Raw genomic sequence first — 23,111 nt, forward strand, 5'->3', positions numbered from 1 at the left:
TTCAAAATTGGCAGCCCACCCCTATTGGAATGAAATTTGCCCTAGTTAGGAAACTATTACATCATGAGAATTTATAGAAATTGATAAAACAAGTTCAGGAAAGTGGACAGAAAACTTTAATTATTGTCCAACATGATACAGAAAGAATACATCAACTAATGGAACAGGTAAAAACAGACAGAGAACACCACTGGTGGGATGTGTTCACAGGCTATTCCCCGTCAGCTATCAAGATCCTAAACATACTAGCTCACCCGATATTGATATTGCTAATAGTCATAGCAATATTGATGACAGTAAATCTTATCCTTTGGTGTAAAATGAAGAAACTTGTTAAAACAAATGTGGGCCTTAGAAATAGTGATGAAATATGAGGGAACGCTTTAACTGCAAAAGAACTTGCAGAAGGAACAAAGAAACTGAAAATCGTAAACCGTGTGCCAGAAGCCACAGCCGTAAACCAAACCATATGCCAGAAACCGTAAACAAGGTCATCAAAGCCAAAAGTACCACTACCAAGCAGAAATCTTCTCATGAACCAAAATCCCAAGAGAGGACTCGAACCCCTCGGGTACCCTTATAGCCCAACCTCGCGAGGCTTTCGCCACGCCTTACAGGCAGGCATCCAGAGGATCCAGAAAGAATGCCTTAAATCTGACCAGGGGACTTGCTCCGAACTCTTCGGTCCGGGGATCGGAGGTTTTCCCCGAGAATTCCTCGGTGCCGGCTGGAAGTCCTGCGATCCCACAGATCCATCGAGGTTCAAGAGCAGTGTCCCTCCTGGGTTGCCAAATGATACCGTAAAAATCGGTCGCAGATGAACCCTCTAAGGCTTAGTTTGAAGTTTTGGAAGGCAGGCATTCTTCATTCATGGCACCGGCTGCACGGGGGGGTAATTCCACCCAGCGTGCGGACCGCATGTAGCAACAAGTGGAACTTACATTATTCAATAATATGCATATGCATAGTATTTTCCTGGAATTTTCATACATATTCATATCGTTTCCAAGAAATCATTCACACAGAGCCTGCCTTTCTCTGGAGTCTGCGCAGTGAGGAGTATTCCAGGTGGTGTACCTCCTTGTCTCGGTTGGCTGGTCTCATCCAGTGTGAAATACATTTCTCTTCTTATCTGTTCACACGTACTAAAGTATCGAAACTAGTGCTACAACAAACATGCATCAAGGAGGACAGGATCATAGAATCGTAGAATCACAGAATGGTTTAGGCTGGAAGGGACCTCAAAGATTGTCTAGTTCCAACCCCCTGCCGTGGCAGGGACACCTCCCACCAGACCAGGTTGCTCAAGGCTCCATCCAACCTGGTCTTGAACCCTGCCGGGGATGGAGCATCCACAGCTTTCTCAGGCAACCTGTGCCAGTGTCTCACCACCCTCAGGGTGAAGAACTTCTTCCTTGTATCTGGTCTAAACCTGCCCTCTCCCAGCTTCCAACCATCACCCCTCGTCCTGTCGCTGCAGGCCCTTGTAAAAAGTCCCTCCCCAGCCTTCCTGTAGGCCCCCTTCAGGTACTGGAAGCCCACTGGAAGGTCTCCCCGGAGCCTCCTCTTCTCCAGGCTGAACAAGCCCAACTCTCTCAGCTTGTCCTCGTAGGAAACGTGTTCCAACCCGCTGACCATCTTGGTAACCCTCCTCTGGACTCGCTCCAGCAGCTCCATGTCTTTCCTGTGTTGGGGGCTCCAGAGCTGGAGGCAGTATTTCAGCTGAGGTCTCACGTGGGCAGAGCAGAGGGGCAGAATCACCTCCCTCGACCTGCTGGCCATGCTGCTTTTGATGCAGCCCAGGATGCGATTGGCTTTCTGAGCTGCGAGCGCACACTGTTGGCTCGTGTTCACCTCATCATCCACCAGCACGCCCAAGTCCTTCTCCCCAGGACTGCTCTCAATCCACTCACTGCCCAGCCTGTATCTGTGCTTGGGGTTGCCTCGACCCTGGTGCAGGACCTTACACTTGGCCCTGTTAAACTTCCTGAGGTTGGCCTGGGCCCACCTCTCCGTCCTGTCAAGGTCCCTCTGGATGTTGCCCTAAAGTTTTGAGGAGACGTACCAAGGACAGAGTGATTACTAAAAAGACAGTGATTATGTGTCAAATACAAAGTAATTATTTTCTTAGGAAAACTTCAATTTAGCTAAGCTATGTTAAGGTATCAGTGCAACGACTGGAAGAGGCTGGTGCTGGAAACAGGGATGTTTCAAACATTGCCCAGAACAGGGGCGATTCTTTTTCCATTGAAAATGTTATGAAATGAGATTAAAAGCAGAACACAAAGTGATTTTCAGGAGTCTGTCAGCTGTCAGCTGGTTGTCGATTCACCACTCGTGACATTGTTATAATCAGGTTTGAATTTTGAATAGATACTTTTCATTGATAACTAGCTGCTTTTAATGAACAACTTAATTGCTTTAATGAATAACTAACGTTTTGTATTAATATCCTGATTTGATCAGTTTACATTATAGTAAGAAATATACAAAACTTCACTTACGCTAAGAAACAACAGATGCAGGCCTTACGAAGAAGGTCAAAGCTAAAGCTGCTGCGGATTGTGAAATTGTCCAGAACACAGAACAGGGAGGCAGGGAGACAGGTACAGGGAGTGAAAGTGCACATTCTTAGCATGTCTTCTTATCTTATGTGATGAAACCAGAGAAACTAAGGAATGTTAAGGTGAAGACTCTCACATCCTCCCCATCCTAATTTGGATATCAGAGATTTTGATCAGTAAGATAACCAATGATTATATTAGTATAGGAATACTAATGAAGTTATTTAATAGGGTGGACCAATCATTGTAAATGTCAAAATTAATAGTGGGCATAACTGTGGGGGAATCTCAGCTGGACTGAGGCCCCTGGACAGGACGACTTTGACCTTGAGAGGATTCCAGTCTGCCCGTGAGAGAACAGACAGGAGTAAGAAGAGTTGCAGCTGCAAGATAAGCAAGTCCTGAGAAAGTGTCGACTACAAGACAAGGCGTACACGTCCTTTTGGCAGAAGAGATGAGTTATAATGAACTGTGCAAATAACAATTGATTGTATAACAATTCTGAACCAATTAGAAAGAGACACCTCTGAAAAAGCTAAGGGGAAAGAGAGTATAAATGAACAGGCAATAAAGGCTTTTGGACTACCAGGCTTTCAAAAAGATTCGTTGTCTTGTCACTTCGTCCGTCTCAACCGCGACACATAACATGCATGCTTATGTTAAAATATGATAAAGATCATGACTTTGCAGAAAAAGAATATAAAATGCTGAATTTTTAATGTAACTTTGAAGCACGTCAGGTGGAGCTATCCCCCGGGCTTCCCAGCGCTGCAACAAAGAAGTGCTGGCTTCTCTGCAACTGTGTAGATAAGTTTGTCGTGATTGCGACCTTCTGTCAACAGCATGAAGGATGGCATATCCAGTTTTCTTTTCCTAGAACTTTAACAGCAAAATAAAAGCTCAGTAAGACACTGCATGTCCCCTCCCATGAAACCCCATGCAGGGCCCCATAGGCAGCGCTGCCCCATAGGCACCCCACAGACACCCCTTGTGAGGGGCCCTACAGGCAGCACCCCCCCCCATAGGCACCCCATAGACACCCCATGCAGGGCCCTCAGACATAATATTATAGAGATGATATACAACATAACACATACGTACTTTCTTTATAACTCTTTGTAAGGGCATAGAGAACAGACTGGGAAACTGGTTTTATGAGCTGTGACAAATCCACAAGCAGAAAATGATAACACAGCGTTTGTTGCCATTGTTCACTTGTTAATTAAATGGAACTACAGTTGAAATGTAAGCAGGGATGAGCTGTCTTCCCACCAAACAGCTCACTAGGCCTAATTAGGCTTCTCATCCCAGCGCTCATTAGGATGCTCCAGAGCAGAGACAGCTGCTTTCAAACGACGGCACCCCCTCCTGCCATTCCTGTCCCCTGCCACCCCCACAACAGCTCTGCCACCGCCCACCCTGCGTGTCACCCCTCGCCCTCCCCCGCCGTGCTCAAACCCGGGCCTCTGCTCTCCCGCAGCCACCGCCCGCCCCCGCCTCGCCGTGATTGGGTGCGATGGGGACGCAGGCCGGCGAGTCGCTCAGTGATTGGTGGCTGGTCGGGGAGGCCGTTCTGGCGCGCAGGGGCTCTAGGAGGCTGCTGCCCAGAGGCTGCTGTTCCTCCGCGCTGAGGGGAGGCGCGGCCCGGCCCGGCCCGGCCCGGCCCGGCCCTGGCGGTCTGGGTAGGTCGCGGCTCCAGCCTCTTCCCCGGCGGTGGTGCTCTGGGGCCGGCTGGGAGGGAAGGGGCAACAAAAAAAGAGAAAAAAAAGAAAAAAACAGGGCGGGGGCGACGCATGTGCCGCGGTGAGGAGAGACCGAGGGGAACCACGGGGCCGGGCAGCGGCTGGGGAGGGGAGCCGGGGCCAGGGCAGGCGGGGGGTCGCAAGCGGGGCGCGCCCCCGCAGCGGTGGGACTGGCGGAAAAGAGAAGCGATCGCTCGGGGGTACGTGGCCGCGGAGGGGGTTTGCGGGGGGGGGGCGGCGTGTCCGGCCGTGGGGGGTGGAGCGGCCGTGGGGCGGTGGGGGGGGCGGGCCAGGCCAGTGCCTGCTGCGGGGAAAGGTCGGCCCTGCGGGGAAACGGGGGTGAGTTTGGGGAGGGTTTGTGTCTGCCCGCTGCGTTTTACTGTGTGCCGGGGGCTGGGAGTGACCTGCGGGGCGGCTCGGCCATGGGGCGTGTGTGTGTGTGCCGTCGGGAACTTGTGGGTTTGTTCGGTTTTTTTTAAAGTCACGAGACCCTCATGAGTGGAAAGAAGGAGTTCTCCTCGGTGGATGGCAGTGATGAGGCACTTAAGAAAACCGAAAACTCTGTCGTATGTGACTTTTGAGACGGTTCTAATGGCTTTAATGTTTTTAAGTTCTAACAGTGTAATTATGAGGAAATGGAGAAAAGAATGTTTGTGTTTTGCAGTGTTGCAAGTGTGATGAGTCCATTTTTATGTGTTATGTATGTGTGTAAAACATGCAGTTTGTGGAAAGTTAAAGCGTTTGGAGAAGGTTTGGGGAAAAAGACACTTTAAATGCGTCTTGGGATGTGGTCAAATACCGAGTTCGTAGGCTACCAATATCTCGTGTTGATCCGTGTGTATATTTTAGAAAGAAGTAAGTAGATCAGTGTTGATCTATTGAATGTGCTTTTAGTTAAACACCTACAGAATGACTGTGATTAAAATCAATTACGTGACAATTTATCGCTGCTGGTTCTAGTTACCTTAAACACTGCACAGCTAAAAGCTCTGGTACCACCTGTGTGGGTGATGAGCTCAGTGCCACAGAGGCCAATTGCTTCTCCTCCGGTGGTTTGCTGGTTTAGGCAGGCTGCTTTTGTGAGAGTCTTCTGAGGGAGCTATTTGGAGCTGTGAGTGCTTTGCAGAAGGGTGGGTGTGGGAGACCACATGGCAGAATTGGAAGAGCCTTCCTGGCGGGTTGTCAGTGGGTGGTTTTAGTATAATCTGCCATGTGTTCTAAAGGTTTTAACAGCCTCATCGATACCTGGTGGGATATCGAAAAGAGAATAGTTGGGCACCAAATGAAAAATGAATCCTGGAATGTTACCAGTCCTGTGTCTTCCCCTCACTGAGGATGAAAGTCACTGCCACCTCCTAAGGTTTTGTTCAGCCTTGCCAAAATCATCAGATGGCAGTTACTAGAAATGCGTTTGCAGATGATGCAGGTAAGAAGGAAGCTTTTTGAAAAAGGAGGTATCTGTGGTGTGTGTCGCAGTGTGAATTCTGCTGTTTCCCAGATAGTTGTGTGTCTGTATTTCATGACAGATTTTGAAATCCTCAACTATGTCTAAAGTATCTGTGGGAAGTTTGATATTTTATTTAAAAAGCATAGTTTTTTTCCTTAAAGTTTTGTTTTGCAGGCCCTGCAGCCACGATGCTGAAGAGAAAAATGTTCTGCACCCGGCGTCTTCAAATGGTGGGCTGAGGGATGAACCAGCTCGAGCTCCATCAGCAGCCGTGGTGCGTTAAGGCGGCATTTCCTTACGTTCTCGCCGTAGTACGGCCCATCTTGTCTTCCAGTCACCCAAGCAGCTTTATATTCGTTGTCAAATCTTTCCCCAGGACAGCAAAACTGTGGAAGGTATCGATGAAGCTTTGTGCATAGCTGCTTGTAATCTCGGCCACTTACATGATGCAGCTGAGGTGGGTGAAAATAAGTTAAACAGATGATGAAATATTAAATCCTGTCCTTGATTGAAGCAGCTCTTTGTTAGGAGTGGTCACACATGAACATGCTGTTTAAACAAGCTTTTACTGCCTTTGTTTTGACATCTCTCTTGTCCCTCAGCTGTTAGTGCTGTTTCTGTGCATAGACAGCTTTAACCTCCAGGCGTAGCCGGGACTACAGGAGCGGTCTGTAAAGGAGTGCGTGAGCCTGTGCATGGTTGAAAGCGAATAGGTCAAGCCGTGTATTGAGCAGAACCACAGATGAGCCAGTCGTTAAGCACTAAGCTTGTGTTTCCTTGGATCAGGGTAACATTCCCTGTTTTGATTTTGCTCTGGCAACACTGCCAACTTGCGAGTTTTCAAGTGCCTCTTTCTGGATTTAAAGGTGGAAAAGAAGTGGCACAGGCAACAGAAGTAATAATTTTGACAGCCACGATATGCCAAACTTGTAAATCAAGTAACGCATTTTTATGCACAGTATAAAATACAGGAAGTATCCTAAAATACTGAATTATGCTGTTAATAGGTTTTACTGAGTAGCCGACGAGCTTCATCAATGATAATTATTTTATTTACACGTGAACTCTTGTTAAGTGCTGTGGAAAAGCTCGCAGTTCTGTCTTTGCCGTTTGCTTACGTTGTACATGTGTTGTAAGACACCCAGGCATAGAAATGTTTAGTGCTCCAAAAGCTTAAAGCCAGTTCATTCTGGTGAGCGTGGTATGAAGTGTCCTTAAAACCGAGTTCCCGTTCTCACCTGTTTTGTCGCAGCAGCCAGCTGTCAGTGAAGCAGAGTTATGTTAAATACCCAATTCATGCGCTAAGAGCACCTTGTAAAAACCCACCATTTAAGCAGCTCTGATCTAGTAACTCCTGCACGTAACTGGGGTCTTCCAGCAGCTTTTCAACGAAGAATTGCCACAGCAGTGTTGCATTGCTGCGGTTTTTTGCCATAATTTCTTCAGTAAATGTAACTTCAGTGACAAAACTGATGCTTAGCCAGAGGAAGAATCTTTTTTTTCTTTTTTTTTTTTTTCCCCTCCTTTACACTCACAACGAGCTTTAAAAAGCAGTGGAGATCTTGGTGTGCCCGTTACCTGTGTGTGGTGCTATTTGAGAATCTCGGGTAAGGAAAGTAAGGCGGTGGGCCCATGAGCAAGTGTTTCTGGCCTCAGAGCTGAAGAGTTGAGTGATGTGAGGATCCAGACAGCACGAGCTGACAGAAGTTAGAGAAGAGAGGGAGGTGAATGAGCCATAATTGGTGTAAGTGTCCCTCTTAAGTGGCTCAGTGTCGCTCTTTCTGCTGGAGTGATGATCACTGCCTTCCTGTTCATTGCTTCTGTTCTGATTTAAAAAAAAAAAAGTGTAATATGAGAATAATACTGATACCGACTGATGAAATAATAAATGCCTGTTTATTCACTGCTGAACGAAATAGATGCTGAAACACTTGGAACTGCAAGTGATGCAGGAGGGAGACAAAGCTGCAGAAACTGCAGACAGAACATTTGATGAGCTTATGACTTCTCTCCTTGCAAGGTAGCAATCTGGTTGGGGGGCCGGGGGAGGGGGGCAGGTTATTTTTATCAAGAAGTTGTTTGTAACTTTGGTAAAAGAATTCGGGCTTCCTTGTAGCAGCATTTCATAATACCTGCCTTGAACGTTTGTGCAATATTTTTGCCCGTCCATAGTGGCATCTTGGAGCTGGTTTGCATGGTCGGAAACCATGAGCTCATGGAGCCTCTGCTCTTTAAAAAAAGAAGAAACTCAGTCTTGCCGCTGTCAGTTTTCTGAAGTAGCTCACTTTTGAGGGCCATTAGTGGATGATCAGGTTAACAGCAAGAATAACTTCTTAAAAAAATTGACTTTTTGCCAATTGTCAAGCTGACAGAAGCCCAATGACACTTTATTTCTTCGTTTTCAGAAATATTGGTATCTTCTGATTTGAGGCGGGGGGAGGGGATGTCCAAGGTTCAAATTCCAGAGGAGCCTCTGAGAGGGGGAGCTGCTGTCTTCAGAGACTGAGCTGTAAAATCCAGCTGTTCAGTTTCCAGTTGGGTGTGTATGGAAATACCGGGAGGCTTGAATGGAAGAGAGCTTTAAACATGTAATGAAAAAAGTTTCTCCAAACAAAGTGTTTTTTCAGTGGGAAATCTTTAACTTTGGTGGTTCCTCTGATTCTGCAGTGGGTTTGCCACGCTTTCCACTTTTCACTGTTGGAGGAAAATGGTGTTTCTGTGTGAGATGTGTCCCCTGTCTGTTGTGCTGTAACTGGCAATCGTGTGTCATAGTTGAAGTGTGAATCTGTACGGCTGTGGGCTGAGAAATGCTGGAAAGTGATGTTTTTGCTCCAGGAAAAGGACGTTGTGCGCAGAGTTAGCGGAGAGCATCAACAGCTGCTGTGCTGGCATTGCCAAAGCCAAGGAGGTCATTGAAGAGAAGAAAAAGTGCCTGACAGATGTCATTAGGATTGCAGAGGAACTGAAAATTATGCCTGCTCTAAGAACCTATTGTGATCTCGCTCAGGTAGTTTCTTTCTTGCCCTGTGAAATAATTTGGTTTTAATTAATAGATTCAAATGTGGTTTGGAAGTTTCTGTGATCCGTCTTTCAGTTTGCTGACTTCAGTGCTGAGGTGCTTGCAGTTGCCTGTTCTTACCCCCGCCCTGCATACGCAGACACCCAGTTTGTGTTTGGTCTTGGTCACCAGGGAGGGTCTGGTGACTGGCCTGGGACAAAAAAGCTGATCTCTGCCTTGAAGAGCTTGCAATCTGAAACAGCCAGCAGAGGGGAGGGCAGGGCACCTATGACATGGTACCGATCAGGGAAGGGGCAGTGTTTTCAGCACTACTGAAGTCTCTCAAGCCGTTCCCATTCCAGAAGTCCCCAACTTTCTCACTGAACTACTGCAGAGTTAATGGCCACGCTCTCCTGATCCTCTTGGTCCCAGGCTGTCGCTTCCATCTCTCCTCCCCGTCATTCGTACCTGCTGTTCACAGAAAGCCCCACTCCCTGCCATGCCCTGGTAGACCAAAGGGCCGTCCTGGGCAGTCTCCTGTCTCTGCCAGCAGAGGGGAAGAGGTGCTTGGAGGATGAATGTCAGAGCCTGGGTGTTCAGCGAGTGTAGGAATTGGCAGGTTGAGGATTTTGTAATTGGCAGGATACATCAGGGTCATACGCTGAATAAACATCACCTCTTTCTGTCATGAGCTTGTGTAACAGTTCCTTGAATGTCTTCACAGTGCTTCTGGCAGTGTGTGTGTGTGTGTGTAGATATGTGTGTTGTATGTATGTATGTATGTGTATGCAGCGTCAGTGAGTTCCACAACATTTTAACATTTCAAATGAGGTGCATATGCAATAACTCCCTCTGGTTTTGCTGCATGGACTACCCGGTTATTTCTGTTGGAGCCTTTGTGGTCCTTGTGTTGAGAAAAATAATGAATAGCTGGTCTTGTCGTTCTTTGCAGCAGTGTGGTTTTTAGACTGTTGTGTTCCCTGCCTCCCGTTGTCACTTCCCATGTGAAGAAACTCAGTCTTTCTCGGCTGACCCAGGAAAGAAGTCTGATCCCTCCTTCCTTCTGTCATTTGCCTCCATCTTGCCCAGGGTGACTTTTAGGAGCTGGCACCCACCACTGTTCTCCCATAGGCCTCTCATTTCTTCCTTAGAAGTCACCTTCTCGGTGGCTGTTCCTACACAAGAACAGTCTGACTCCTGCTTCTGTTTACACGCTGACATTACAAATCCCCCCACCGTTAGGTCTGCGCAGTGTAAGGAGCCATAATTGAGAAGTGGCTGTGGGCTGTTCATGAGTGAACTCCTGGGGTTTTTCTGTGAAATGAAAGATGTTGTGCTCTGGCTTTGTTGTGTTGCCGAGAGCAGGTGCCTCTCTAATCTGCTTTTTATGTAATAGAAGTTAAGGCTGTACTTCTTAATTTCAGGTTATTGATGATTTAAAGTTGCCAGTTGAAGCGGAGCTCTCCAGAGTGAACAGTTTGAAGGAAAAAATATCTTCGAGGTAAATGACTGGAGCGAGAGGTGTACTGGGAGGTAAATGGATGCACTGGTTATCTTAATGACAAAGCTGTTGATGTAGCAGTTAAACAGCAGAAATGGAGCTGCTTCACTTGGCATTTTACTGAAACGCTGCTAATTCAGATGTCTCTAAACTCATGACTGGCAATGCACAGTAGCCTTTGCCTGAGGCATCGGGGAAAGCACGCACAATTTACTGCTACGTGAACAGCATTAAAAAATCCTCGACAGACAAACTTCCTCTTCTTCCCTTGTAACTAGAAACAAATTGGGGAAATAAGGGCTTGATTATTTGTTTAGAAAACGGATCCGTTTCTCACCTTCAGGAAAGGCTTAATTGCTTCTTGGGGCACTGATGGCTGAGAAGAAATGTGTGGAAAATGCCAGTTACCATGTTGCCCTCTCTGGAAGCGACAACTATGATTTCTGTCCCAGAAATGAGTAACAAAATGTGTCCTGGCTGTGGTGCAGCTGACCCTGTGCAGCTTGGTCGTAAGGCTGGTCAGAGGACTGACACCCTGGTGTGTAAAGGGCGTGCTGGGGAACGGTGAAGGAGGGACAGAAGGAAGATGGTGTTAGGTTGGACCATCCTGGGCATCCCGTTGTATTTCAGGATGTGGAAGCGCTCTGGGGGATGGAATGGTTGTGTGCTGTGGGATTCTGGCTGGCACAGAGGAACGAAGCTCAAAGCTGATCACTTGCATGCCAAGTGTGGAAACTTATCATGGAGTCGTAGAACCATTTAGGCTGGAAGAGACCCTTAAGATCATCGAGTCCAACTGTTAACCTGCCTCGACCAAGTGCACCACTAAACCATGTCCCTGAGCGCCACGTCTGCACGTCTTTGAAGTCACAGAATCGTAGAATGGTTTGGGCTGGAAGGGACCCTTAAAGGCCATCGAGTCCAACCCCCCTTCAGTGAGCAGAGACATCTTCAACTAGATCAGGTTGCTCAGAGCCCCGTCCAGGGACGGGGCACGTACTGCCTCCCTGGGCAGCCTGTGCCAGCGTTTCACCACCCTCATTGTGAAAAATGCCTTTCTTATGTCTAGTCCGAATCTCCCCTCTTTTAGTTTAAAGCCGTTACCCCTTGTCCTGTCGCTACAGGCCCTGTTAAAAAGTCTGTCCCCATCTTCCGGATAAGCCCCTTTCAGCACTGGAAGGTGGCTGCAAGGACTCCCCGGCCTCTTCTCCTCTCCAGGCTGAGCAACCCCAGTTCTCTCAGCCAAATGCCTCCAGGGCTGGTGACTCAGCCACCTCCCTGGGCAGCCTGCTCCAGTGCTTGAGAAGGTTACCACTCCCCCTGTGCTGTGTCAGTTGAGTCGTTAGAATATGGATAAAGGAGTCTTCATAATCATCTTCTAGTGAACTTGGTGACTTAGTAGGTAGGGGCTGTTTTGAAGATAATGTCAGTGGTGAATGAGAATGTCGGAGAAGCCTATTGAAATGCACAATGGCAACCTCTCCCAACCTAGAAGAAAGCTAAAACATGACAAAATCAAGCTCGTTTGCATTGGAAGACCTTTGAAGAACTCGAACAGGGGGGGAAAAAAGGAGATCTGGTAGAGGCCTCACATGCTGGTGCCACTCCCGAATAACAGCAAAGGTGAAAGAAGTCACAACTAGGAGGTGCGCAGGAGTTGAGGCCCATTCTGTAGACATGAAGTGCTGCAGAGCGAAGGGTGGGTGCGTTCCTGAAGGGGTGAGGGGAGAAGAGAAGGTGGGCTGTTCCGTACTGCTTGCGCTCCAGTTTTCACCAATTGCTTGTTGTAACCGGACAGCGGAGCCGAGGGTTTGATTCAGTGGAGTTACATTTGCAGTTCTGTCAGTCTGACTGTGAAGGCACTTAAAGGGTTTTGCTGGCTTTCATCGGTGAAAGAAGCGGCTGTTCGTGAGCGTAGCGATAAGCAGAACAAAGAGAAGGTAGATTTTGGACTTCAGTTATGGTGGTGTTCTTCAGGACTGTTGGGGAATTCCTTTTCTCCGTGCAGAACGATCTGTTGAATTGAACTGGGTGTAGGGGTGAAAACTCAGCGAGTGAATTTTGGAGTACTCTGCGCGTGAGAGAGAGAGAAAGCAAAAGGCAAGAGAGTTTTTAAGTCTGAATGTGAAGGTAGATGAGCAACCAAATCGGTTCTTAATAGGAGGGGAGGAATGGAACTGGAGTAGGTGATTAATCTCTTACTTTGTCCCTCGATGAATATTGTGGTGAAAAATACGGTCTATGGCAAACTGTCAGAGTGATGAGGTGTTCACATCACCTTCTGTAACGTTTCTTCTCTTCTCTCGAGGTTCTTCCTGAACACCAATGAGGTGACATCTGTTTTTAAAAACTTGGGCATGATTGGATGGGGAACAACAGGGCAGTAAGTATTGTTGTTTTTTAATGAAGAGGCTAGGTACAGTAACTTACCTGTTCTTCTAATGGTTAAATATTTATTGGAAATTAAATTTTAAAATGAAAAAAAAAAATCTGCGTGTGCTAGTGGGTGTCTAAGAGTGTAATGAAAGAAAGCAAAGCTGCAGATACTGGTATTGCAGTTGGCATTCCAGGTCATCCAGTTAGTGTTTCAGTTCTGACATCTCGGTTTTACTTGTGCTTCACCCAACTGTTTCCCCGTGTCGCTGAAGAGATTTTTCTGTGCTGTGCTTTTCAGCTGTGGCTGGCGTTTAACGATACGATCCCGTGATTGTTCCCTAGGATCGGTGAGGTTGGAAAAGACCTTTAAAATCATCGGGTCCAACCGTAAAAGTAACACTGCCAAGTTTGCTGCTGAGCCATGTCCCTAAGCACCGCATCTACACGTTCATAGTACAAGTAATAGAGATGTTTATTGTTTCAGCAGTCACGTCATCTAAGTCGTCACGTATGAGAGCAGCAGGAGGTCATTTTTTACAGCCTCTGTGTTCCTCGGGTAATTGCCTTTCCTCCTAAGTGAGGAAAAGGCAAAGGTTCTGGCAAGGTAGTGGATTCTAGCCTTTTACTGTCTTTCTTTTAACAATTTAAATGTGCGCTAGGGCATCCCAAATAACAAAATGTCTTGAGGAGCCAGCTGCCATGTGTCGTTCGTGTGCTCTGTTTGTGATGGGAGAAGCATGAGAGAGAATTGGCTGCATCAGCTGCAGGAAGGGAAGGTCAAGCTATTCATACAAACACGAATCGAGTTATTTTGATAAGACCATTTTGCACTTTTTTAACGGGCAGCTTGACGTTTGAATAGAAAAGGGTTCCTTCTCAGTTAATTTTGAGAGAATTTATTCCAAGTTGTATTTTATTTACCTCAGGTTTAGAGCACAGCTTCCCCGTCAGTTAGGAAGTACCATCCTGCAGTATAGCCCACCTAGGATTCCACAGGAGAGAGAAGTCTCAGTCGTAGTTTCTCACATTAATAGTCCGAGTGATTTCTATCTGCAGTGGGTAAGTTTAGAAATAAGGTCTGTTTAAATAAAACTCTGAACAAACCTTTTAACGTTTGGCTACTTGTCGTCCACCTTAAATAAGCTACTGTCCGTCGCTTGTAACCGGTTTTAGGATTCCTGGAATTAGTAGGTGAGATGAATTCTTACAATCCTAGCTTGATTCCAGGAATTCTTAGAATTCCGGAAGGTTAACACATTTTGGTCAGTTTTGTTAGATGGTTAGTTCCTATGCGGGCATGCAGTGGTTTACTGTTTCAAGCAGAGATTGGACAGGGCAATATCCAACAATTGTCAGGCTCTTTGATTCACGTGAGGTGTTCCTAACCGCTGTGTCATGTTGGGGGAGGCCTAGGAAGTACATTGCTAGAGAAAATGGCCCTTAAGAGAGCAACAGTACCACGGGGCAGGGGGGTGTGTGTGTGGGGGGGGCGGGGGGGTGAGATTTGTTTTTCTCATTTTAGACAGACAGCCTGGATTCCCTGTCTCCTGCAAAGAAAATTCAGGAGGTGTATAGACATGAGCGTGGGACAAACGTGGAGATGCTCTGCCCAGTTGAGGGCCAAGCCTGCGTGGCAAAGCGGGAAGATGGGAATTGGTACAGAGCGCAGATTCTAGGTGAAGTCTTGGTTCTTTCGCTCTAACGCTGGGTTGGGAAGTCAGATGTGGCTCTAGATCACGGGCTGTGAGCAGTAACAAAGCTGTTGTTTTCACTGGGCGTTCTTAGACTGGCGGGAGGTTCATAGAGTCAGTAGTACTAATGCATGTTATGACCTTTTGCTGTTACTGGAGTGGGTTATGCATTTTTACTTTTCTTTAAATCAAGAGAAGCGGTATACTTCATTTTCTATATATTATTGAAATTCTATGATCTAATTATTTTAAATAATTTTTCTCTTACTGCTACAGTTTGCACTACAGGTTTGTCTGTTAAGCCAACCTCTGAGCCTAGCTCGCGTGGGTCGCTTATTCCCCATGGCAATTCCGAAGGGGACTGGCCGTTCTTGTGCTGGCTCCTGTGCTGCCTGTGTGGGCAGCGCCGCGTGCCTGTGTGCTCGCATGTCTCCTGGGCACATACTTGATGTGCCAGGGTCTCATGAAGTGGTTAGATGGAAGGGGACCAAACTGCGAACTCTGTCGTTGCAGGAACGTGACAGAGCTGACTCTCAAAGAACAGAGTTTTGGAACTGGGTTGTAGGACACTTGAAGCTGTGATATTTGATGATTGTGTGGTGTAAATGTGGGGTTTGCTCTGAAATTCAGGTGCTTTAACCTGTATCAGATACTCATTTTTTGTTTTAATAACTTGGGCTGTTTTTCTTGAAGGGCTGCCAAGTCATCAAGCAGTTTTGGTGAAATATGTTGACTTTGGCAATGTTGCCACCTTAACTCTTAAAGACATACGCAGAGTCAAAAAGGAGTTTCTGAGCTTTCCAGAAAAGGTAAATTAGAGCTCGCCTGGATTAAATACTCAAAATAAACAGAATCTGGGTGGATGGAAGAGGAAGGCGAGGGTTGTTAACGTTCAGAAGTAAATAAAATGTTAAGCCAGTTCCTTGTCACATTGAAAACCCGTTTAATTGGTTTTGGATCATCCGGTTTTAAATGAAATCTGAGGCTGCCTTGGGGTGAGGAGGTGTCTGTATAGTGTGTGTGTGTTTAATTCAGATCCAATCAAATGGCGGTGACGTGGCAGCAGAAGCCGAGGTCACGCTGTCTCGCTGTCCTGCGTGAGCGCAAAGCAGAGGCTGTGACGGGGCTGTGGTGAGACGGCCTTGGTGCGTGATGGGAGATCGATAACTTGAGTCCTCCTGTAGGCGATCAGGTGCAGGCTGGCTGGCATTGAGCCCTGCAAAGGGGCAGACGAGTGGAACAGAGAAGCCAAGGCAAGATTTGGAGAAATGACTGAAGGTAAAATTCTGCTGTGTTCAATTTTTGGTAAGTTATCGAGTTTCTATTTCAGTATGATTGAATTGACTCAAACGTTGAAACATGCACTCTCGTGTTTTAGATAGTGTTTGTTGGAAGCGCTTGTGCTCGTACTTGTGACAGGTGGCCTGGAGTGAGAGTATCTCACCATGAGCCAGCTGTAGGAGACCTAACAGATGATGACTGCTGACAAAAGCTCTGGTTATGGCTCCTCTTACGGACTACACCAGCCTTGAGGGACATAAGTGTCCTGGTTTATTAAGAGGGGCCTGTTTCCAGAAGTGCTCGCTGTCCTTGACTCTTCTGACTTTACTGGTAGCTGGGAGTGGGATCGCTGCCACTGTAAAGCATCGCAAAAAGAAGAAACAAGCAAGAAGAATTTCAGCTAACACATCTATGCCTTAGTAGGATTTTTCTCAACACCATTTATTGTTAACCTGTAGCTCGTTATTTTTCAGCGCCTGGGGGATGGTGGTTTGGAGCCCATCTCATAAATGAAATGACATGTAGCAGTTGGCTTTTTTGTACAAAAACATGGTGTAATTATTGGTGTATTTGAAGTTAAATTTTGTAGATACGTGCAAAGCTAAGACTCTGCATTTTGTTGATGTTCAGAATCAATTGCTTTATAAACAAAATGTCATTTTACAGAATTCTGTCTTTTATAGTAGCATTTGCCTCCAAAGCCGTCAGTAGTCTTTATACTGTCATTGGGTGGCTGTAGTTCTGTTTATATTATTCATTCACAGAAATTTTAGAGGCGAACATCTTGTCTGTTGAACTCGTGGACTCCCCTGCTCCTCCTGGAAGAATCTTTAGTATTAACTGCCAGCTAGTTAAAGAAGACCTGGCGTCCTACGTAACTGGGTAAGTACTCTGCGCATAACGTAAAGTATGTGGAGATACTGAATTTGTGTAGTAAAGTTTCTGGCTTTAATATGTTGCCTCCAGTGACTGTAACTTACCACATTTGTGATAAATTCATGACAAGTCACATTCCTCAGCTGATGTGAGGTACAGAGTGTAACTCTGCAGTTTGGCGTGATCGAGTTCTCAAGCTGAATCTTGACCAGCGTCATGTATTGGAATTGTAGTTGATGGAGAAGGTGGAGACGAAATGTCTGCATCGTACTTGTAGTGTGCTTAAGTGCCCAGTCCTCCCAAACTGGTTATCGTGAAGGTTCCCCTTCCCTTGTAGTAAGGAAAGAAATACCCCTTTTGTGTGTTGGACCTGCAGCTGAGGTGAGTCGTCTCTGTGGAAGGTCTGTTGTTGGAGAAGTACTGAGGTAACCAGCTGTGACAGCCACAGACAGAAGGGTTGGGAAGCCTGCTGGGGGAGATGGGGCTGATAAGGAGATGACAGGGCTGCATTTAGTTTGTTGGCTTTTTGGAAGGCTAATCCGTGGGCTGTGTTTATGAAAAACAGTCATTACTCTCTCGTGAATAACTCTTGAATAGGGATGAGAATAAGAAGATTGCTGTGTAGAAAATTTTGATTCCGAAAGGGAATTTCTGAATTTGCTTTTTTCAGGAGGAAGCAAGTAAGTGGATTTTCGTCTCTCAGCTCAGAAATACGACTAAGTCCTAGGAAGACTTTTCTTTACTGGTCACGCTTTTCAGTCAGGTTTTTGTCAAGTGAAGGAGCTTTATTGAAACCTGAACAGCAGAGTTGTTTTGTCACTGTCACTGGGGTGTTTTATTGTGTGGCAGCTGCAAACAAGCAGCCGTGTGACTTTACTGTAAGTGTCTAAAGTTGGTGGCTTGCCTAATGTGGATTTTTGTGGTCACTCGCTCACTGCCCCCTCCTTGCTTGGACTGGGGAGAAAACAGAAGAAAGAGGAGCAAGAAATCTCATGGGTCAACTTGACAGAAGACAGGGAAGTTGCTTACCGACTACTGTTGTGGGCAAAACAGACTCAATTTACCTTAGTTTATTGCTAATTAGCATAAATCCTTCAAGACTGGTGCAAGCATTGTACCCAAACAGTTACAGCAGCCCCCTCTCCCTTTCCCAGCGCAAGTTTGCTCCAAGCCCCTCTCCTCCCCTGATGCCCCGGCTCCCCTCAGTCCCTTCGGTGAGGCTGTGGGCAGGGCAGGGGCTGGGGCCAGGACCAGCCGTTTCTCCCCGCTGCTCCTTCCTCCGTGCTCTTTGCTTCCCGTGCTTCAGCACAGGCCCTCCGCAGGCCTCGGTCCCTTCAGGAGCGTGCCTCTGCCCCCCCAATACCCTCTGCTCTCCTGACCTTGGTTCCTTCTCCCTCTGTTCCCTCTGTTCTGTTCCCTCCTCTCTCTCCCTGGTGTTTCTGCCCTTCAGGAAAGGAGAGGTGCCACCGGCTCCCGTTAGGATTACTCTTCCGTGTTTAAGGTTGTTGTTGGGGGATGCCCAGGCCAGCCCTGAACTGGTAGAAGAGACTCTAAGCGGGAGAGCACAGCTCCGCTGAAGCTGGCTTGCTGGCCAGCAAACCTTAGTCACCTCGCTCTTGCGTTGGGATAGGAAGTAGTCCATGCAGAATTCCGGGGAGCAACCTTGGAGCCTGAAGTTCATTCCAAACAGATGGTTTTTGCTGATGGGTGTGCAGTGATACTGCTGTACTGGAGTTACTAGAGAGGGTGTTGGAGGACTCGTAACGTGTGCTTCACTTGGGAGAGCTCTCTGTGGCACGTTGCCTCTGTCCGTTTCCCAGTTCAGGCTGGTTGGACACACGGCAAGCGTTGCTTGTGAGCTTTGGTGTTCCTTTCTTCCCTGGTTCTACAAGGCGGCTGTTTTACCCGTTGGTTTCCAAACGCCTGCCCCAGGCAGGTTTGCAGAAATAACTGTGGGGCAGTGGGCAGTGGGTGAGTCAAAGCTTCAGGGAATTTCTCTCTGCCAGAGCAGTTTGTTTCCTTCCCGTGAAGGAAGGCATAGACGGGTGGTAGATCTCCGAGAACAGAGCTTCTTCCTGGCGGCCCAGCAGTGCTCACAGTTAAACTCACGCTTGCCGTCTCCTTTGGTCAGCGGTGGTTACCAGAAGCCAGTTCTTTTGTGTTCACAGCTTTTTGTTGGAGCTGCAGTCTCTTACGGCTCTAGCTGGCGCAGCTCACACAGGCTTGTCCTGAGCCGGGCTGTGGCTCAAAGTACCTACCAGCCACCTCTGGGTTGCTGCTGGGCTTTATTCTATCCGGTTCAGGCCATTTAAACAAGTTTTCGTCAAGGTGTTGCATGACCAGACTTCACTCGGGACTCTGCTGAGGACAGTGCTGGCACCGGTTGCGGTGCGTTTGTATGCTCAGGGACCGCTAGAAAGGTAAATGTTTGGCTGACGTTCGTCATCTTCACGTCTGGAAGGAATACTTACACATCTTAGAAGCAGAATGTTGCAGCTTTCACTCGGAGACAACACTGATCTCCCAGAAGCTTGATGTCGGTCATTTGATGTCTTTTAAGCCAGACGCAAACGTGAATGTTCAGCAGTCCGTTTGTGTCAGGCTTGCTTTTCTGCTGGCAGCCTGGACTGTGTAGTGCTGCCATCTCTCAGCAGAACGTGCAAGGATGCCTTCTGAAGGGGAATAAAAGCAAGGTACTCTCCCAAGTGTTTCAGCACTTAGAAATGATTTTGCCTTTTTTTGTCTGCTTTTCTAAGTTACTTGTTCTTCGCTCTTCTCCGCGTTGAGTGATTCCCGTCATGTTGAACTGTTGATTGAGCTCTTTTTTGTGTTGTCTCAAATGGCTTTCAACTTCCCGTTCCAATGACTTTATGCTCTTTACAGGTGCCCTGAAAGTACTGGTGTAAGGCCCAATGAAATATGGGATGTTCCTCTAGAAATTCCTGAAGCCTCGGAAGCTTTAAATCCTAGAGACGTGGAGTCCATGGATGGAGGAGATTTCAAATCCCTTTCTAAGCAGGAGCTACAAGCGAGAATTAGTCATGTTGTATCTCCCAGTAAAATCTTTCTACAGTGGCTGTCATCAGAAAGGACACTGAAAAGGTACTGAAATCCAAATGAATTTTCTCAAAGCATTCTTAGGACAAACTGGTGAAGTGTAGTTAGAGCAAACTCTGGTGCTGTGGGCTCCCCTGGCTTTGTTGGGGAAAGTCTAGGGCCAGAAGGCAGATTGGCACTATGTTGTGTTTTATTAAATATTTGGGATTCCAAATTAAGCACATGTCGAACTCCTATTTCTGGTCAGTTCTAGTGTAGTAAATGTTGGGGCCTGATAAATGCCACACTGTCCAGAAAGAGATTAAATCTTTCTGCTCTTTCTTTTCTCCTCCACGTTCCCGTGTTAGAAATCTTGCTAAAGAATCCCGATATCTTGCATTGTAGAGCTTCAGTCAAGTTCGTTCTTTCCAGGTGCTTCTAATAGGCTGTTAGGAAAGTCTGAAGGCCTTTTCTAGACATGGTGTATCCATCTGCCTGCCTTTGGCAGGTGTTTAGGTACGGCATGTGTTTGGGAGCTCCACTTCAGGTATTTCTAACATGTCATGAAGAAAAACAACAATACTGTGTGTCTGTTAAACGGTCACTGAGACTGTCCTGTGTGCTAGTTGGGCAGTGGTGGGCTAAATACCCCTTCATTCGCCGGACAAAACGGGGCCACTAGAAACGTGGTTTCCTTGAATGTTAGTTTGCAGGAGAAGATGGCCACCACCTACAGAGAATCCCAGCCCCAGCCCGTGAAGTGGGAACGTGGCACGCACTGTGCTGTTTACAGCTGTGAGGTGAAACAGTGGCAGAGAGGTCGAGTAAGCAGGACTGTGCCTGACAGCTGTGCAGAGGTAAGCCTCTTGCCGGGGGAGGGTTCGTGCTTTGATTTCTAAAGGTTGTAAGCGTGCGCTGATTGAAATAATGTCAAATCTCTGCTGCTTACTTCTGTGTTAATACAGTCTCATCCAGCCTCCTGCTTTTGTCGAGAGGTCGGGTTCTGTTGTGCGTTGCTGCAGACAAGCTTTCTGTCTGATCAAAGCGCAGGTGCCTGTAGCAGGGGCCCGGCCGTGGCGGAGGGCTCAGGAGGTTGACTGTGCGGGTGTTTACACGATGCTTTGCACCATGGCAGATTCCCAAGCTGCAGCCTAATGGTTTAGCTTAGATTCCAGCTGCGTGAGCCTGAGGGTCCCAGTAGTTCACGCTTCATCCAAAGTAAACGAGGGAGCCAACTGAAGGGAGAGCAGCACCCCAGCGCCCATGCCGTCCTGCTGTTGCTTGGGCCCTAAACGGGCGGTGACGCCCTGGGCCGAGCAGGGGTAGCCTTTTCCCCGGGAGCTTCTCCCACAGGGCGGCTTTAAACAGGCGTGTTGTTGCGCTCATTTGAAAAGAGGGAGGAGCACCAGAAGAGGCATTTTGTGAATAGATAACCACTTGCCTCAAAAGTCAGAGTGGCTTTTTAATCCTGCAGATAATCCAGGGCTGGATTGCCATGGGTTCTCTCCACCCTCATCAGCTGATGCCCGTGGGTGGTGGTAGTTGGGAGCAGCGGTGGGACCTTCTCTACTTGTGGTTTGTCGCCTGCTTTCTGAGGCAAAGAGCCCTCGAGCAGCTCTTTAACCACCTCGGAGTGAAAAGCGGGGGGTGGAGAGGAGCTGTTCCGCCGTTCCTGGGTTTACAAACTGAAATGCACCCGCGTAACTGGAGCACAGGAGAAGAACTTTTCTTACTCAAGTCACAGGCCCTGTAAAGTTGTTGGACCCCCTTTGAGCATGTTTGTGTGTGTTTTGTCCTCTCGGCCCGCTGCGGTGGTCACCGGTGTTGTGTGAGGAAGTACTTCAGCACAAAGGCCACTCAGTGAATCCTGGTACTGTTTGTTTGAATTTTGTTCACCTCTTCAGGCATGCTTTGAATTCTGTTCCTTACAGCGAAGAGTGAGAGAGGGGTTTTGTTCTGTTCTGTTGTGTTTCTTATCTGTAACAGGTAATGCTTTATGATTCTGGAGCTGAAAAAACAGTGGATATCAGCTGTCTAAGAAGACTCGAGGAAAATCTGAAGATCATTAGGCCATTGGCAACAGAATGTTCCTTGGCAGATATAAGGTAGCCTTTCCTTATATGGAGTAGCAGTCTTAGACACCTAATAATGCCATAACTTAGTATTTTTCTGTGTTAGCACTGATTATTTGGGATTTGGATGGGCTTTGCTTTTTGAATAAAGAAGAAACGGGATGGCAGCTGTGATTTGCTCTATAAAAAGTTTTTTTTTTTCCGAAGGGTTGAGCTACTTACCAGTAAAGCAGAAACGGGGCTATAGAAAGCAAGAAAGCATACTTATAGGATGAATTCTAAAATAGTGGGCAGATGGTAGAGGTTTTTCTGACTGCACTGAGTGCTTTTTTCCTTGTCTCAGAGTTTGAGATGAATCTGGTCTCGTGAAAACATGCAGGAGGTCAGAGAACCGGGGTATCGTCCCGTGCCTTTGTTTATGTGCCGTCTGTGCTGTGAAGAAAAAATAATCATGTTTGTAAAACCTGTTCTCTGAATGACTATAAAAAGCCAATTTGCAGATGACATATGGATTTTCCTTTGTTCTGTTCAGACAGGCGTCATCCTTCTGGACCTCCTGATGCTCCTCATTTTGAAGTTTTGGGGTTAGATTTTTGAATTCTTCCTGTCGTGTAGATCCAGAGATGAATAACCATTTCTTTTTCCTGTTGACTGTAATGGAAACTGTCTTTTTTCCCCCTGACAGTTCAGGCAGTTTCAAAAAACATTCAAAAGCCGAGTGAAGGGCAGGGTTTGTGGTTAAGCTCAGGAGATGCCAACTTCTCTTGTACTAAAGGGATCGTAATTGTTCTGTGTCAGACCAGCAGGTGGAAGCCCGCAGTGGACAGCAACAGCATGCGAGTGTTTATCCTCTTACCTAGCTGGGGCACGAGTCAAAGTGTTCCTACAGGTTTGTAACCAAACCCAGCAGGATTTGTAAACTTTCTGTCAGGTTGTCTCTTAATTTTTTATTTCTTTTTTCTGAATGTTGTTACTCTTCAAAAAGTCCTGAATGGAGTTTGCTTAGATGGTGGTGTTTGCTGTGGGGAGAAAGGTGGTGTTTGCTGTGGGGAGAAAGGTGGTGTTTGCTGTGGGGAGAAAGGGGCTTTTTCTGTTTTCTGCTTTACTCTCGTTATTCCCTGGTGCGTTAGAGCAGTTTGGCCCCCGGGGCGGAAAGAACAGAGTCTGAGCTACATTTAGTTACTGAAGAATAATATTTACATCTTTGGGATCACTGGATGCTGACAGCTTTTATGGACAGGTGAGCAAGATGCTCACGTTCTTGAGGAGAACAGTCTCAGCAGCCACTCTATTAGCTTTCAAGTTTGCTCGGAAATGGAAAGAACGAGTCCGATGCTGTACGAGCATCGTTAGTCACTGAGTGCTTGCACCGGTAAAACAAAACGGAATTATTGTGGGGGTTGATGGATTCAGTGTCCGTTGGCAGCTGCCAGCGAGGCTTTACAGTGTGTCTGGAAGTGACAGCACTGGTGAGCACAGGTGGTTACAAGTGGGCTTAAAGCTCCTGCTGGAGGAAAACTGGTGTTT

At 47.1% G+C, this 23,111-nt stretch overlaps 1 protein-coding gene across 1 annotated transcript in view; it reads left to right on the top strand.

The window, feature by feature from the left end:
• The first annotated feature begins 4,357 nt into the window (after positions 1-4,357).
• Positions 4,358-23,111, top strand: part of LOC147412362 (RING finger protein 17-like) — a 57,799-nt gene continuing 39,045 nt past the window's right edge. The window contains exons 1-16 of the mRNA XM_086481448.1: positions 4,358-4,506; positions 5,928-6,027; positions 6,130-6,210; positions 7,673-7,773; positions 8,589-8,760; positions 10,176-10,252; positions 12,971-12,975; positions 13,491-13,687; positions 14,151-14,304; positions 15,013-15,128; positions 15,504-15,624; positions 16,365-16,482; positions 19,360-19,578; positions 20,219-20,369; positions 21,499-21,617; positions 22,383-22,473. Coding sequence (XP_086337574.1) covers positions 4,358-4,506; positions 5,928-6,027; positions 6,130-6,210; positions 7,673-7,773; positions 8,589-8,760; positions 10,176-10,252; positions 12,971-12,975; positions 13,491-13,687; positions 14,151-14,304; positions 15,013-15,128; positions 15,504-15,624; positions 16,365-16,482; positions 19,360-19,578; positions 20,219-20,369; positions 21,499-21,617; positions 22,383-22,473 — 1,971 coding nt within the window. The remainder of the gene's footprint in view (positions 4,507-5,927; positions 6,028-6,129; positions 6,211-7,672; positions 7,774-8,588; positions 8,761-10,175; positions 10,253-12,970; positions 12,976-13,490; positions 13,688-14,150; positions 14,305-15,012; positions 15,129-15,503; positions 15,625-16,364; positions 16,483-19,359; positions 19,579-20,218; positions 20,370-21,498; positions 21,618-22,382; positions 22,474-23,111) is intronic.

This window comes from Leptosomus discolor, unplaced genomic scaffold, assembly GCF_034619465.1.
Source record: "Leptosomus discolor isolate bLepDis1 unplaced genomic scaffold, bLepDis1.hap2 HAP2_SCAFFOLD_43, whole genome shotgun sequence".
NCBI lineage: Eukaryota > Metazoa > Chordata > Aves > Leptosomiformes > Leptosomidae > Leptosomus > Leptosomus discolor.